Consider the following 15,236-nt stretch of genomic DNA (forward strand, 5'->3'; position numbering starts at 1 on the left):
TTAATATGCAAGTGAGGACTGCCTTACTTCATTACTCATCTAACTGAAATCAGAGTCCAAGACAACTGGTTTTGCCATAGGACCACCTGAGCCTGCAAGCCGGCTTCACCACACACAGATAAGTGTACCTATCTCCCCTCTCTGTGTCAGTCTTCTCATCTGTAAAGTAGAGATAATTGTAGTACTTCCCTAGAGCTGCTCTGAAGAGACAATGAGCTAAAGGACACAAGTTCTTAGTGTCTGAATCATGTCAGCATTAGCTGTTATTTGTGCAAGTTCCTCAAAAGCCAGCCTTGAGGGATGTTTAGGATCTCAGTGTTAGAAAAGGAAAAGCCTCAGGACAGGCAGAGTTGTGTGAAGCACAGCAGACCATCTAGGAAGACACTGAGTCTTATTCAATAAGCCAGAATTTCCTGAAATGTGTTCCTGGCTGGTGGATTTTAATGACAAAATGGACTAGGGCATCAAATTATACTGAATTAAGATGGCAGTCATTCTATTGTCATTCTCTCTTTTTAAAATTTTTTTATTGTATTTCTTTTTTTTTTCTTTTTGTTGTTTGGAGGTTTGTTTGTTTTTGTTTTGTTGTTGTTGTTGTTGTTGTTGTTTTTTGGAGACAGGGCTTGTTTGTATAGACTTGGCTGTGCTGAAACTCACTTTATAGACCAGGCTGGCCTCACACTCAGAGATCTGCCTGATTCTGCTTCTGCCACCAAGCCTGCCCCTCCCCTTTTAACTATGTATGTGTAACACTGTGTGTGTGTGTGTGTGTGTGTGTATACATGATGTGGGAGTACACATGCCATGGAACTGGTATGAAGGTCAGAGGAAAACTTTATAGAATTGGTTTTCTTCATCACTGGGCAGCAAGTGCCTGATAAGGTATTTTCCCAATCCAGTTTCTTTTGTTTTTTGAGGCATGGTCTCACAGAGCCTAGGTTGACCTTGAACTCATTATGTAGCTTAGAACTCCAGATCCTCCTGCTTCCCCGAAGGTGTGGAGGGATTACAGGCTTGGGCCTAGTTTTCTTTCCATCCTTTTTCAAACTATTTTTATTTGCTTATGTGTAATGTGTATGTGTGTGTGTCAGTATAAAATGTGCATGTATATATGTGTATGTGTGTCAGTATAAAATGTGCATGAATATACATGTGTGTGTACATATGTTCTGCAGAGGTCAGAGGGCATCAGGTGTCTACCTCTCCTCTCTGACTTGTTCCTCTGAGGCAGGGTCCTCCTCCTTACCTTGGACCCCCTCTTTCTGGCTAAGTTGGTAGCCAGCAAACCCTATCAGTCATCCTGTCTGAACTCCTCTCTGTACCACCGTTACAGGTTTACGTAGGACCACACCTGGCTTTTATGTAGATGCTGGAATCAGAACTCTAGTTCTTATGCTTGCTCGAAGGGCTCACTCTTAATACTCAGTATTTTAATTAAGTATTAAATTAAGCTCACTCTTAAGTACTAATTATGAAAATACTCTTCAAACTTTCCGATCAGGAGAATGTCTTGATTTGATGTCTGTCTTACATGTTTCTCTGACCTTACATGGAAATGTCCGGCTTCAGACACAGTAGATCTCAGCTCAGGTGGAAACGCTCTCTTTTAACAGCACCTATATGCAAGTTATTCGCACTGTTTGTTCCTGCTTGAAAGTTTTTAACCCCGGCACTGGGGAGGCAGAAGTAGATGTACCTCTGTAAGTTCAATGCCAGCTTGGTCAAGATAGTGAATTCCAGACCAGCCAGAGCTTTAAATGAGACTCTATCTCAAAATAAAGAAATAATAAATAAATAAACAAACAAAAACAGAAGAAACTTAAAAATGTCAGATAAACAAAAATATGGGCACTTTGATGATGTAGCAAAGGTCAGGAAGCTGAGAAAACATTGTGGTGGGTGAGAGAAGTCCAAGAGGGATTTTGAGAAGAGAGAAGTAAGACTGGATGATGATGACGTATAAACTGCTTCAGCGGACCGCCACCCTCAGGTGGTCTCTAACCCCCTCCGGGAATCTCGGTTTCTCTTTCCTTTGGGGAGTTGAAGGCACCGAATCAGAGTCTTTGGCCCAGGCCGCAGGCCCGTTGCCATGGCAACGCGCCGGTTCCCGCCGCCTCCCCAACCATCCCCGAGCTTCCCGCTCCTCACCACTGCTCCGCTTTGTCTCTCCACGTCAACACGGCCCTCATCGCCGTATCCCTCACGCCTCGGGCCCCTCCTCCCAGCCTCGGCAGCAACAGGCTTCTCTCCACAAACCACTTCGGCTACCTTCGCTACCCTTAGCAACGCACATGCGCAATGGGTCGCGCGTGAGTTCGCAAGCTCCAAGTGCGCATGTCCAAAAGGGAGCCTAGCTCCTCCTCTGAAGCGCCGAGCGCGCAGGGACGCAGGAGACGGAAGCGTAAGTATGACACGAGAGATTGGTCAGGCAAGATGGGTGGGGCAGGGAGCTTTGACGACGGAGGGTTTGATTGGCGGGACCCTGGCTGTGCGTCTGTAACTGAAGCGGTGGCGGGAAGGTTGCTGTGTGGATTGGCTGATTTTCACGTCAGTGTTTGGATTCCGCCCAGTGTTTTGAGTTGTGTTTTACTCCACCTCCCGGCCTGGAGCTGCAGCTGCGCCCCAGCGGACCAAAGCAGCAAAGATGGAGAGCCCAAGCCTTGGGGACAACAATGTCCCCTCCGTCACCGCTGGAAAGAGCCTAGTTTCAGACCCTCCTTGGGACCGCTGGCAAGTTTTTAAACCTCTCTCGGGCCTTAGAGGAGTCTCTCTTGTGTGGGTCTTCCTAACCTTCAACACAAGGTGACGGACACCTAGAGCTGTCGCCCTGTGGGAACAAACTAGGATGTACCCGATTCCTTGTCCTGACTGACTGGAGAAGACAAGGGAGGTTTTGTGATGCAAGCAGGTTAGCCTGGGCCGGAAGGGCCCCTCAGAAATAGCCCTATGAAAAGTCACATAGGAAGTTACTGTTGTGTCTGGGCTAAAATGATGCACTTATTTGCATGTCCCAAAACTTGGCCGCTCAAACGATTTTAAGATCTGGGCATTTAATTAAGTTGGTAATGTTTACACAGTAAACACAAAGCGGTGGGTTTGAGCGTCAGCACCGAATACCCGGGCTTGGGGTCCTATGTCTGTGGAGGGAGGAGGATCATAAGTTGAAGATGAGCCTCTGGTACGTCATGGGCTCAAAGCTAACCTGGGGTGCATAATATCCTGTCTCAAAAGCAAACAAAACTTTTTTTAAAATGTTACTTCCTCTTTAAGGGTGGAGAAAAGAGATTTTGCGGCCAAAGTGACTTTCTCTTTGGAAGCTCAGCTAATTATAAATAGAGCTGGGATTTTAACCCATTTTGTAAACCTAACATTTGTTGTGATTCCCTCAGGTTTCAGTTACTTGGTCTCCTTATAAGATTCTTCTAGCTGATATTTAATTCCAAATTCCATCAGAAGAACGCCATGGTTCTAATTGTGGTTAGTCTCTAGGCCTTGCTTAGTTTCCCTATTTCCCTATTTGTAGAAAGTAGATTGGGTTAGAAGGTCTCTCTAGAGACTCACTTTTATTTATGTATGTGTTTGTGTATGAACATGGGTGTTGGTGGAGACCAGAGGAGGTGTCAGATTCACTGGAGCTGGAGTTGCAGGCTGTTATAAGCTGCCCTGATGTGGGTGCTGAGGTCCTCTGGAATAAGTGCTCTTAACCACTGAACTATCTCTCCCACCCTTCACTCACCTTTTAAAATGTATAGTTTAGTGATTAAAATACACTGTACTCAAAGCTGGAGGGGTCGTTCAATCATTTAAAGCACTTATTGCCCTTCTGTAGGCTCTGGGTTTGGTTCCCAGCACCCACAGCGGAGGCTCAGAACCATGTATATAACTCAGCTCCAGGAGATCTAATCCCTTCTGGCCTCAGCACCTGCACGGTGCACATAAATAAGGATAAATCCATTGCACTGACAGTTTTGTGAAAATTAACCCCCCTCATAATTTTTAGAGATCTCTCTCTCTCTCTCTCTCTCGGTGGGGTGGGGTGGGGTGGGGTGGGGTGGGGTGGGGTGGGGGGGATGGGGTGTTTTGTCTTGCACACCAGAAGAGAGCATCAGGTCCCCTGTGATTACAGTTAGAAGATTGTGAGCCATTGTGTGGGTGCTGGGAATAGAACTCAGGACCTCTGGAAGAGCAGCTAGTGTTCTTAACAACTGAGCCATCTCTTCAGCACCCAATGAGAGTAAATTTTAGCCTCACAAAGTGATGAGAATCAGATTTGGAAGTTCTTATCAAAAAATTAAGTACCTTTTAGAGGGCCACACCATTTTATGAAAGCGGTGGTTGTTGTTTCTCAAAAAATGCACACGTATGTGAGGTGTTCCCCTTACATGTTTGCAGGAGAGAGGGGTAATTCATTTAAGCAGTTTGGCTGATCGCAGATGAAGAGTTCAGTTACTGGCTCATATCTCAAACTTTGAACAGCTGTTATAGAAACCTTTATAATAGCCCTGTGGTGTGAAATAAAAAGAAGTTTAGTGGGTATCTTCAACTGTTACTGTGTGGAGATTCCTAACATTTAAAAACCTATGTTGAACTGGGCAGTGGTGGTACATGCTTTTCATCCCAACATCTGGGAGGCAGAGGCAAGCGAAATTCTGTGAATTCGAGGCCAGCCTGGTCTACCGAGCAAGTTCCAGGACAGTCAAGGCTATACAGAGAAACCCTGTCTTGAAAACCAAGGTGGAAGGAGATACAGGACCAGCTGGGACCTGCTGTGCCAGTGCTGGGTTGCCTTGGCCTGCATGCCCAGAGAGAAATCCTTTGCGGTTTAGCACAGGGACCTGTTTGTCACCAGGACATCTGTGTGTAATATAAATAGACATGGTACTAGGAACATACTCGAGTCAAAAGCTTAATCCTCAGTCAGTTTATATGCAGTTGAGCCACATGAAATTGCCAAGTTTAGCCCGAGTTTTGTCAGCCAAGATGACGGTTTTACATGGTTGAATCTAACAGTCATGGAAGTCCTCAGAAGTTTTTGGCATGGTCTTAAGTATGAAGGTTTTGTAATTTGGCCTCCTCTTTCTCAAATAATAAAGCATTTGGTTTATGACAGAAAAAAAAAAAAAAGAAAGAAAGAAAAGAAAACCAAGGTGGAGGAGAACACAAGTTGAAGGACAAGAACTTGTCAGAGATGGGACAATACTCATGGCACAAGACTGCTCACTGACATTAATCTGTATTTTATGCAGTCCCATACTGCTGTGGGTAGAAATCGAGGAAGCAGGGTAAAAGACATTTTAAATGAGTTCATCACTTGGGTTTTGTTTTTCCAGCAAGGAAGACGTTGCTGTCGGACTGGGAGGAGTGGGTGAAGATGGAAAGGACCTGGTGATAAGCAGTGAGTGTGGCTCCCTTCTCCAGGAGCCCGCTGCTTCTACTCTGCCTAGTTGTGCTGCAGTGGCAGAATGCCACAAGCCTGTCCCCTGCGGGTGGGAAAGAGTTGTGAAGCAAAGGTTATCTGGGAAAACTGCAGGAAGAGTTGATGTATACTTCATCAGGTAAGCATTTCAGGAGGAAAATAACAATACAGCCTAGTGATTTTTGTCCATGATGGGAAAGGATAGCCAGAATCTGAGGTAGCACATACATACATTATAAGAATATATTATGAAATAGTTCTGTTCCTTCAGTGTCACTGGGTGTATCAAGTGATTTGGGGACAGTCACATACGCACAGTGTTGATCCTGCTCTCAATGGTAATGAGACATTTGGATTTAAGCTACATTTGTATGTTGCTTTTATACCATCATAGAAGAATCTATTGAAAGGGGCCATTTACAACTTCTTGTTGCTTTAAAATGCCAAATGTCTTTCGTGACATTTAGAAACTATTAATTGGAAATGTCCAGTTCTTTTCTTAAAAGTCATTTTTTTTTTTGTAGCCCACAAGGATCAAAGTTCAGATCAAAACGTTCACTTGCTAATTATCTTCTCAAAACTGGAGAGACTTGTCTTAAGCCTGAAGATTTTGATTTTACTGTACTGTCTAAAGGGGGCATCAAGCCAGGTTATAAACACCAAAGTTTGTCAGCTCTAGCGTCCCAGCAGCCAAATGAAGCTGACATTTCAAAGCTAAACCTCAGGACACGAAGCAAGTGGAAAACAGATGTGTTGCCTCTGCCCGGTGGTAATTCAGAGTCTCCAGATAGCAACAGCCTGTCCAACTCTAACTCTGCCCGTTTGCTATTGAAAGAACATAAGGGCATTCAGGATGCTGACTCTGGGAAGAGCAGAAAGCCCAAAATAAAGGTGACTGTTTTGAAAGGAATTGCAAGTCAGAGAACCAAACAAAGGTGCAGGAAGAGTCCCTCGGATTCTACTGGAAGAAACAGAAAAAGACTATGTACAGTTCAGAAAGCAGATACTGATAGCGAGCTAGTTCCACAGGAAAGTCAACTCCACAGAACTGTCTGCCCTGCAGACGCCTGTGCAAGGGCGACTGTCAGCCTGGTTAGGGAAGCAAAGGGCCTGGGAGAGGAAAAATCACCAAGCTCGGATCTTCGTTTCACACAAGTAACTTCTAGCATCACAAACAAATTATATTCAACTGAAGCAGCAGGTGAAGCAACACGTGAGCAGACCTTTTTAGAATCAGAGGAAATCAGATCGAAGGGAGAAGAGGAGGAGGCACATTTGCATATTGACATTTTACAGAGTGGCTCTGAAACACCCAGCTGCTCACAAGCCAAGAAACACTTGACTTCTGAGACATTTCGAGGTACTCAGTGCATGAAAGTTCTGTTAGCTGTGTGATGAGCTGTTTACCCGCCCAGATCTTGTCTTTCGTGCCTGGATGTGATTGAGATAGGGAGTATAGTGAAGAAGAGCCATGCGTCAGATCTACCCTCCCAGTTGATCCCAGTGTCTGCCCTCTCTAAGTGATTTTTGAGAACAGGGTTTCATGTATCCCATGGGTCTCACTGTGTAGCTGAAGATACCTTTGAAATTGTATCCTTGTGACTCTGCTTCCTGGGTGCTGGAATTAAAGGCATGTGCCACTATGCCAGTTTATGTAATGCTGGGCACGGAACCCAGGACTTAATGCGTGGTAAGGCAAGCACTCTATCAACCGAGTCACACCTCCATCCCGTAACTGATCTTTGAGCTTGGTCATCAAGCCCTTAATATGGCAGAGAGGTAATCAGCTGGCTACAGCCAGGATGCTCAGCAAAGGAAGACTGGTGTGTCATGGCTGCTACCACCTCTCCCTGGACAGCAGCTAAGAAGTGGAGCTTTCCACACATGCTATCTTCTCTTTTGGCAACAATCGTAAGACTGTAAGGAAAATTCTCTGTGAAGAATGTAGATAAAACTCCTTTTATAAACTGGCCAAGAATAGTCAGCATCTTCCTGTCCCCCCTGTGCTGCTGCAGTGTGACTCCCAATTTAATTTCATCTGTATTATATTCTTTTCTTTCTTCTGTTACAGCCTGATGCGTCTCTAAAAGGCCTTGGGGCTTTCAATAATTCAAAAGTATAATCGCTTAGTTCATGTATTATTTGCACTGTGCTCGTCACACAAGAGTCCCGGGCTTGGCAGTATTGCCTATACAATGCCTCAGTGAATAATAGATAAAAAGATCTAAGCAGCTCCGGGTTATTCATTATGCCATAACAGCATAATGAATAACCCCCTTAAAGAAGAACGGTAATTTTAATTTTACTTAGATTCCTTTGGGAACACAGCCTGCACAGATTGGTAGAACCAGGGTAACACTTGATTTCTGCCTCCAGTCTCATCCATAATTGTGTGTGCCTGGGATTGATATATCTTTAACAGGTGGCCACATATACCTAGGAAATGGATAAGAATTCTTCAATGTATGTCCTTTGAGTTTCTTAAAGCATTGGATTGTATAGATACACTGCAATTATAGTGAATAGATTAAATATTAAAAGCATCTTCTCTTATCTAATATGGAAGTATCCAGCTCATCCTATACTGAAGTCTAGTTCTCAGTGTAAGAGGAAATGATGTTGGCTAATAGGTGCCCAGTGGAATGATCATGGCTTGCCTATAAAGTATCAAGCCAAAAGGTAATGAAGGAGGCTGGTTGGTTGGTTAGTTAGTTAGTTAGTTAATGTGGGAACCCATGGAAAACATCAAGTACCCATAAGATCAGTTTCCTTTATCCTATTTCCTGCTTTCTTCTAGGCTTTCCCTGCCCAGACTAGAATAACAAAAGGCACGGGCATCATTATGTGGAGACCTAGATATTTGTTGAGTGTTTAGTCAACCCTGGTATCATTTTCTGGCAACTACTTTAAGCCTTAGTTTCTAAAAATTAAAGGAATACCTCAAATTAGTTCCCTTTTTCACATCAAGACAAAAGGCAGCTAGAGAGATGGCTCAGCAGTTAAGTGCACTTTCCGCTCTTCCAGAGGACTGCAGTTCCCCCACACCCATGTCAGATGATTCCTAACTGCCTGTAACTCCAGCTCCAAGGAATCTAATGCCCTCTGCTGGCCTCCACAGGCATCTACACATGTAACCTGCATAAATTAAAATTAAACAATTTTACTATAAGGTAGCCGAATATGGTGTTACAAATCTATAGTCCCAGCACTTGGGAGTTAGATGTAGAAAGATCGTGAGTTCAAGGCCAAACATGGTTAAGTTTGAGGTGAGCCTGGACTACTGAGACATTGTCTCAAAACAATAACAAAATAATTGTGAGGTGAAAATAAGTGAAAAAAGGTGGTTGTATAATATAAAAATGTAAGTAAGATATTAACTGATACTCAGGGTGTAGCTAAAAGGAGTATACGCCCATTTCAACTTGAGAGATTGAAACTTGAGAGGTTTGATTGGTTAAGATTTTCATTTTGTACATGTGGGTGACTATAGGCGTGGATGCCATATATGTGTGGGTACCCATAGAAGGCAGAAAAGGGCAGTAGATGCCCTAAAGCTGGAGTTAGAGGCAGTTGTGAGCCACTCAACATTGGTATTGGGAACTGAACTTAGGCCCTCTGGAAGAGCAGCCAGTACTCTCGGTGCAGAGCAATCTCCAAAGCTTGTTGGGTAGCCAAGGCTCACAGCTCTTCTCAGCTTCTCCTGTGTGCCTCCTTTTTGGTAAATATATATAGCTGGAGAACCTTTCAAATGTGTGGGGAAGTTACAGAAGAAAAGAAAAATTACCATTTCTAACAACCACTGTACCACCTTAATTCTATTCTTAGTGTCTCTTTATGTGTGTGTGCATACATACACATAAAATTAAGGTCATATGTAGAATTTTGCCTCTTTTTTTCCTTTTTGAGGTAAATGTCAGTAGAAAATATTCATGATAGAGTCTCAGCACTTTATTTTTTTGTTTTGTTTTTTGTTTTTTTTTTTCTTTTTTCTTTTTTTCAGAGCTGGGGACCGAACCCAGGGCCTTGTGTTTGCTAGGCAAGCGCTCTACCACTGAGCTAAATCCCCAACCCGAGTCTCAGCACTTTAATGGCCACATTGTACAAATATATTAGACTATTCAGACTGTTGCAGTTTTCCATACTGTGAACTGGCAGAGTAAGTCATAGGGCACCAGTACAGGGCTTTTGAGCTAGCCTACTTGGATTTCCACTGTAACTCTCCCACTAACTGTGTGGCCTGGGACTCATTTAGCTTCTCTGTGCCTCAATGTACTTATGAATAAAGTGGAGATAAAATAATGCCTAACTGATAGGATATTAGTAGAATTAGGGTAACTTATGTAGCCTAGGATAGCCCCAGCATTCCCTAAATCATAGACTAAACTGTTTTTGCTTTTCAGAAGACAGCATCCCACGAACACAGGTAGAAAAAAGGAAAACAAGCCTGTATTTTTCCAGCAAGTACAACAAAGAAGGTACCCACCCTTCCCCAAGCAGAACAGGAGGTCCAAGTCTTTTATGAAAACGACTGTGACAACCCTCTGTTTTTGTAGCTCTTAGCCCCCCAAGACGCAAAGCCTTCAAGAAATGGACCCCTCCTCGGTCACCTTTCAATCTTGTTCAAGAAACACTTTTCCATGATCCATGGAAGCTCCTCATCTCAACTATATTTCTCAATCGGACCTCAGGTTTGTGGGTCACTGTCATCTTGTCCTGGTTAGAAGGAAGAGACCCAAACTGGTTAAGAGGCCCAAGTTCAAGTTACATCTCAAGTTTGTGATATTGGACAAGGCTTTTCCCTTTTAGCCCTCAGAACTCTTTACGTATGCAAACATTAGACTGGATAATAGCCAACATTCTTTTTAATATAAGAGCCAGGTGGTCACTGATTTCCTACTAACAGATTAGCTTTGGTTATCTGTGAAGGAGTAGTTAATATTTTTTTCACCCTCTACCCTGCTCAGAACCCCCCTGTGTTCATTAGATGCTTATAGTGGTTATCTAGTGAGCCGATTATTTGAAAACTGGGCCAATTTCAGCATAATTTGGACTAATAATCCAGTAGATTAACAGTGTTGGTATTTGGTTCTGTAAGTGGCTGCTGGTTCGGGCAGTGACTTGACAGTAGTTAAACATGCAAGACTGGGGACATAGCTCAGTGGTGGAGCCCTTGCCACATGCAAAATACCCAAATTTCATTCCTAGCATCACAAACAGTAACAAAAATGCCACTGCCTGAAGTTTCTAGATGTAAAACTACCTAAACAAGAAGTTGGCCTTTCCCGACACATGTGTCTGACATTGTTTATGCTCCCCAGGCAAGATGGCCATCCCCGTGCTGTGGGAGTTTCTAGAGAAGTACCCTTCAGCTGAAGTGGCCCGGACTGCTGACTGGAGGGACGTGTCAGAACTTCTTAAGCCTCTTGGTCTCTATGATCTCCGTGCAAAAACCATCATCAAGTTCTCAGGTATGTCCCCCAGCCCCAATGGAAGAAGCAGATTGCGCCCAATGAAGGCAGCCACACCTTAAACTTTAATGCCCCCAGATGCTATATTAATTGAGGTCATTTAGCTCAAGCATGAAAGACGTTTAAAACAGCCCACTTGCCCCATACCACAGACTCCTACTGACCTGGACCATAAATCTTTGCCCAACACTGAATAACCCTGTGCATAGAAGAGAAGCATTTCCTCTGTCTATTTAGCAAAGCACAGAAGAGTGGTGCGGAAGAGGCAGGTGATAAGGGCATTGTGGAATCGAGGGGACCATTGGTGCTCTTCAGAGGGAGGGGTCATCTTGCCCCATTACAGGTGTAAGGAAGGTGACTTTCCCAAGGCCGACCACATGTTGGATGTGTATCCCTCAGATGAATATCTGACAAAGCCGTGGAGGTATCCGATTGAGCTTCATGGGATTGGTAAATATGGCAACGACTCCTACCGGATCTTTTGTGTCAATGAGTGGAAGCAGGTAAGCCCGCCACTGTATAAGCCAACATATCCGGCATATTTGCCTCTAGGACACCCACCAGTATGCCTGGATCTATGAGAAAGAAGTCCTGTTGTAGTCCCAACCAGATTAGTTCTCTATTCAAAGAGCATCAGGGGCATAAGGTTATGAATTGTAGTTATGAGCTCATGAGGTGCTGTCCAAGTCCCTATGCTGTGTGCTATGGCCTCTCACTGACTTGAGCTGTCTGTCACTCCTGACCCTGTTACCCATCAATGTTTTGTTTAATACTGACAGGGGGTCTTCCTGTTAAAAGGAGCCCCTAGTGCTGGAGGAAATGGGTTAGTTTGTAAAGTTGCCATGAAGATTTGAATTCAGATCCCTACATCTCACAGAAGAGCCAGGCATGGCAGCATATACATTCTACCTGGTAGTCCCAGCACTGTGGGGACAGAAGCAGGAGGATGTCTGGAAGTTCCTGAATAGCCTGTCTGAGCTTGTATACACGATAGCCTGGCCTATGTGGTAAAGCTCCAGACCAGGGAGAGAGCCTTTCTCAAACAGAAAGTGGATTGTGAGCCAGGGAGACGGCTCAGGGTATAAAAGTGCTTGCTTGCTGCACAAACCCAGTGACCCAAGTTCCATTCCTGGAACCCACAGAAAGGTGGAAGAAAAGAACTGACTCTAAAAATCTATACTTCATAGACATGACTCTTAAAAATGAACTTCACAGACGTGCCTCAGTATACACACATACACAACTAATAAAATTAAAATTTTTTCTGACTTGGCACATTGCCTTCTCACAGTATGGCCCTATATTAAGACAGTGAGGTCTAGACACCCAGGCTAAAGGACCACAGGGTGTAAAGGTGTTCTCCCCCTTCACCACTAGAGCCATTGGTTAGCTTCACAGGATCTGTAATCATCACTGCCTTCTGCTCCAGGTCTGCATTAGTTCTGAACTGGAGAGCACTTTGTAAACTGTAGGATTTCTGTTATATAAGAGGTGATTATATACAGTCTGGGTTGCTGCTGGGTTCAATGTCCCTGTTTATCTCAGGTGTATTATCATAATGAACTCCCTCACCAAACTTTAAATGTGTCTATGGCTGATGTGTTGCATTTCTTCTAGGTGCACCCTGAAGACCACAAGTTAAATAAATACCATGACTGGCTTTGGGAAAATCATGAGAAACTAAGTCTATCTTAAAGCCGCCTGTCTGAAGCTTCCTGTGCATTGCTCTGTGCTTCCACTCCTAAGGGCCCTGTGGTATACAGGCATGTAGTTTCTTCAGTTCATTAGAAGCCATGCATGTCTTAAGCCCCTGCCAAAGATAGATCTTTGTCACTAAATGTTGTAGACAAAGAAATTTGGGGGAAAAAATTTGTTGAGTAACGGTCCTAAAAGTGTGCTCTGTTCAGTTTTTCCAGTGATGAAATTCAACATGTCGATGCTCAAAGCCAGTTACCAGCACTCCTGCTGAGGAAAAGCTGAACATCTTTCTGTACAAAGTGATACTGTCATGTATGGAAAGACTGCCATTCTTATGGGTATTGGAGTGTTATAGTTTAAATAATGAGGCATATACTCTAAAAAGAGTCACTAAGTAAAAACCAAATTGACCTCCAGGTGGCACACTCCTGTAATCCCAGCACTCAAGAGGCTGAGGGAGAAGGGTGGAAAGTGGAGGGCCTACCTATACTGCACCAGAGAGACTGCCTCAAAAGCAAACAGGGCAGGGCCAGGGAAGTGGCCCAGTAACTGAAGTCACTTGCTGCCATGCCTGATGACCTGAACTCCATCCCTGGAACCCACTCCTGAAGGCTGACTCTTACCCACTGAACTCACACATACATGTTATAAAACATAAATTTCAGAAATGACCTGGAGAGGGATGGCTCAATGGCTTAGTATGTTGTTACTTTTACAGAGGACCTGAATTTGTTTTTTAGCACCCACATCAGGCAGATCATAATTGCTTGTAACAACTCCTCCTGGGGATCTGACACCTCCTTTTGGCTTCATTGGATACCCTAGCACATGTAGCATATATATAATTAAGTCCTAATTACTTAATTGCAGCTTGAAAATTAAATTTCCTCAAGGCAACATCCACTCAAAATGCATAATATTCTATCCCATTTCCCTTAATAAAATATGTTCTGATATATTCACCCGTGCCAGTCGCGGTGGTACACTACTATAATCCTAACACTTGGGAGTCTGGAGAGGACCATGATGAAGGCTAGCATGGGCTACATGGTAAGACCTTATATCAAAAACAAGACAAAAGGTCCACTGGAGGCACACAGACAATGAACAGATGGGTACTGTAATGTGTCTGCATAATCCCTGCACTTGGGATGCTGAGGCAAGAGGACCACTGTGAAGTCAAGGCAGCCTGGCGTATGTGAGTGTGAAGGTAGCTTTGGTTACACACCAAAACTCTGCACTAAAAATACAAACCAAGCTTGTTGGACTAAATAAGCTATGTCTGGAGAAGTGTCTGTCCTGTATAATGCAATTCTAAAGATCCTAATATACTGTGAAACCTATCATTTTGAATTAGGTAGCTAATAAAATATTTTTATTAAAAAGGAAGGTCCTCTGTCATCACATGTTCTTGACCTCTTGCATTGACAATCTTAGGAATTTTAGATTTGGCCGAAATATGCCTGTGAGGGTGTGGCTTATGGCTCCATTGCAACTCACTCTTTAACCCTGATCCTTTGTGAAACCTCATCTCTCCCAGTTGAAGAATGGGATCTTTTTATATTTGGTGCCACTTCCACGACAGATAGTATACTATCATGGCTCCAGTCCCAAGGATCAATTGTTCTAAGGATTGGTTTGAAAATTAAATCAGGGGTTGGGGATTTAGCTCAGTGGTAGAGCGCTTGCCTAGCAAACGCAAGGCCCTGGGTTCGGTCCCCAGCTCCGAAAAAAAAGAAAAAGAAAAAAAAAAAAAAAGAAAATTAAATCAAATGAAGGCAAAGTAAGCCAACTGTCAGGAAGCGGTCGTAGGATAGGGCGTGGGTATAGGCAGATGTGCTGTGATGGCAGGCTCATTGATTTTCCCTCTGGTGAACAAGTGGCAGCTAATAAAGAGGGATGCTGGAACTGGAGAGGTGACTGGTGACAATACTCAGGTTCAGTTCCTAGCATCTCTGAAGAATCACAGCTCCAGGGGATCTGTTGCCCTCCTCTGAGCACACAGGTAGTGTGTACACATACTTGTGAAGTAATGAGTATACATAAGTGTAAAGAGCTGCAGCGAAAAGTGATAGGAAAACTGGCCACACCTCCCACTTCACAGCAACCCATCATATTTTCACAGACATCAGGAACACACATGTGCAGAGCACTGCTGAGGAGGCAAAAGGATGAGAAGGCTCTGTGGAGACCTAGAAAGAGAACAGTGCTTACAGTACGGCAGAGAAGAGAAAGAGGATGGTGGATAGTCAGACACAAGCAGCTCAGAGTCCAGAGAAGTCTTTGGATCTCTGGGCCACAGCCAAGGTTAGGTGGTAAAGCAAATTTCCCAAATGTCAGCTATGAGGTAAGACTGCAGGGCAGGGCACTGACAAACCCCCTCTCCCTGGTCACTTTGGAAGGGAGCTCTGCCTAGCCCATTGCTGGGGTTCCAGGGTGCCTCTTCCCTTTTAGAAGGTAAGGTTGCCTGACCTCCATGCCTTCCCTGGCATCTCACTGAAATCAAGTTGCCTTGTCCTGGTTCTGTAAGTGTTCAAAGGCTGTGGCTCAGAAGGGCCAGTGAAGTGAGGGCCTCATTTGTTATAGGGAGTTAGGGAGATGCTAAATCTGCTGAAGGTCCCCAGCACAGAGAACTTGTTCAAAATAATGATGAT

At 44.0% G+C, this 15,236-nt stretch overlaps 2 protein-coding genes across 4 annotated transcripts in view; one reads left to right on the forward strand and one right to left on the reverse strand.

The window, feature by feature from the left end:
* Ift122 (intraflagellar transport 122) overlaps nucleotides 1-2,290 on the reverse strand; it is a 68,366-nt gene extending 66,076 nt beyond the window's left edge. For 2 of the 3 annotated variants that reach the window (XM_032905863.1, XM_032905862.1), the window contains exon 1: nucleotides 2,149-2,290. In XM_032905863.1, the coding sequence (XP_032761754.1) occupies nucleotides 2,149-2,189 (41 nt within the window). In that variant the 5' untranslated portion in view covers nucleotides 2,190-2,290. The remainder of the gene's footprint in view (nucleotides 1-2,148) is intronic. The other variant, XM_032905861.1, reaches the window with a different exon arrangement.
* A 270-nt stretch (nucleotides 2,291-2,560) lies between these two features.
* On the forward strand, nucleotides 2,561-12,770 carry Mbd4 (methyl-CpG binding domain 4, DNA glycosylase). The gene is made up of 8 exons (XM_032905864.1): nucleotides 2,561-2,734; nucleotides 5,335-5,555; nucleotides 5,941-6,776; nucleotides 9,817-9,891; nucleotides 9,970-10,104; nucleotides 10,735-10,884; nucleotides 11,284-11,387; nucleotides 12,502-12,770. The coding sequence occupies exons 1-8, from the start codon at nucleotides 2,645-2,647 to the stop codon at nucleotides 12,577-12,579; spliced, it is 1,689 nt and encodes a 562-aa protein (XP_032761755.1). The 5' UTR covers nucleotides 2,561-2,644; the 3' UTR covers nucleotides 12,580-12,770.
* The last annotated feature ends 2,466 nt before the right edge of the window (nucleotides 12,771-15,236 follow it).

Source organism: Rattus rattus, chromosome 6 (assembly GCF_011064425.1).
Source record: "Rattus rattus isolate New Zealand chromosome 6, Rrattus_CSIRO_v1, whole genome shotgun sequence".
Taxonomy (NCBI): Eukaryota; Metazoa; Chordata; class Mammalia; order Rodentia; family Muridae; genus Rattus; species Rattus rattus.

Excerpts from the sequence above, each read along its gene's own strand:
- Mbd4 (XM_032905864.1), top strand. The coding sequence starts at position 2,645 with ATGGAGAGCCCAAGCCTTGGGGACAACAATGTCCCCTCCGTCACCGCT. Across the intron at positions 5,556-5,940 it reads GTTGATGTATACTTCATCAG|CCCACAAGGATCAAAGTTCA; the intron begins GTAAGCATTTCA and ends TTTTTTTTGTAG. Across the intron at positions 9,892-9,969 it reads CAGCAAGTACAACAAAGAAG|CTCTTAGCCCCCCAAGACGC; the intron begins GTACCCACCCTT and ends CTGTTTTTGTAG.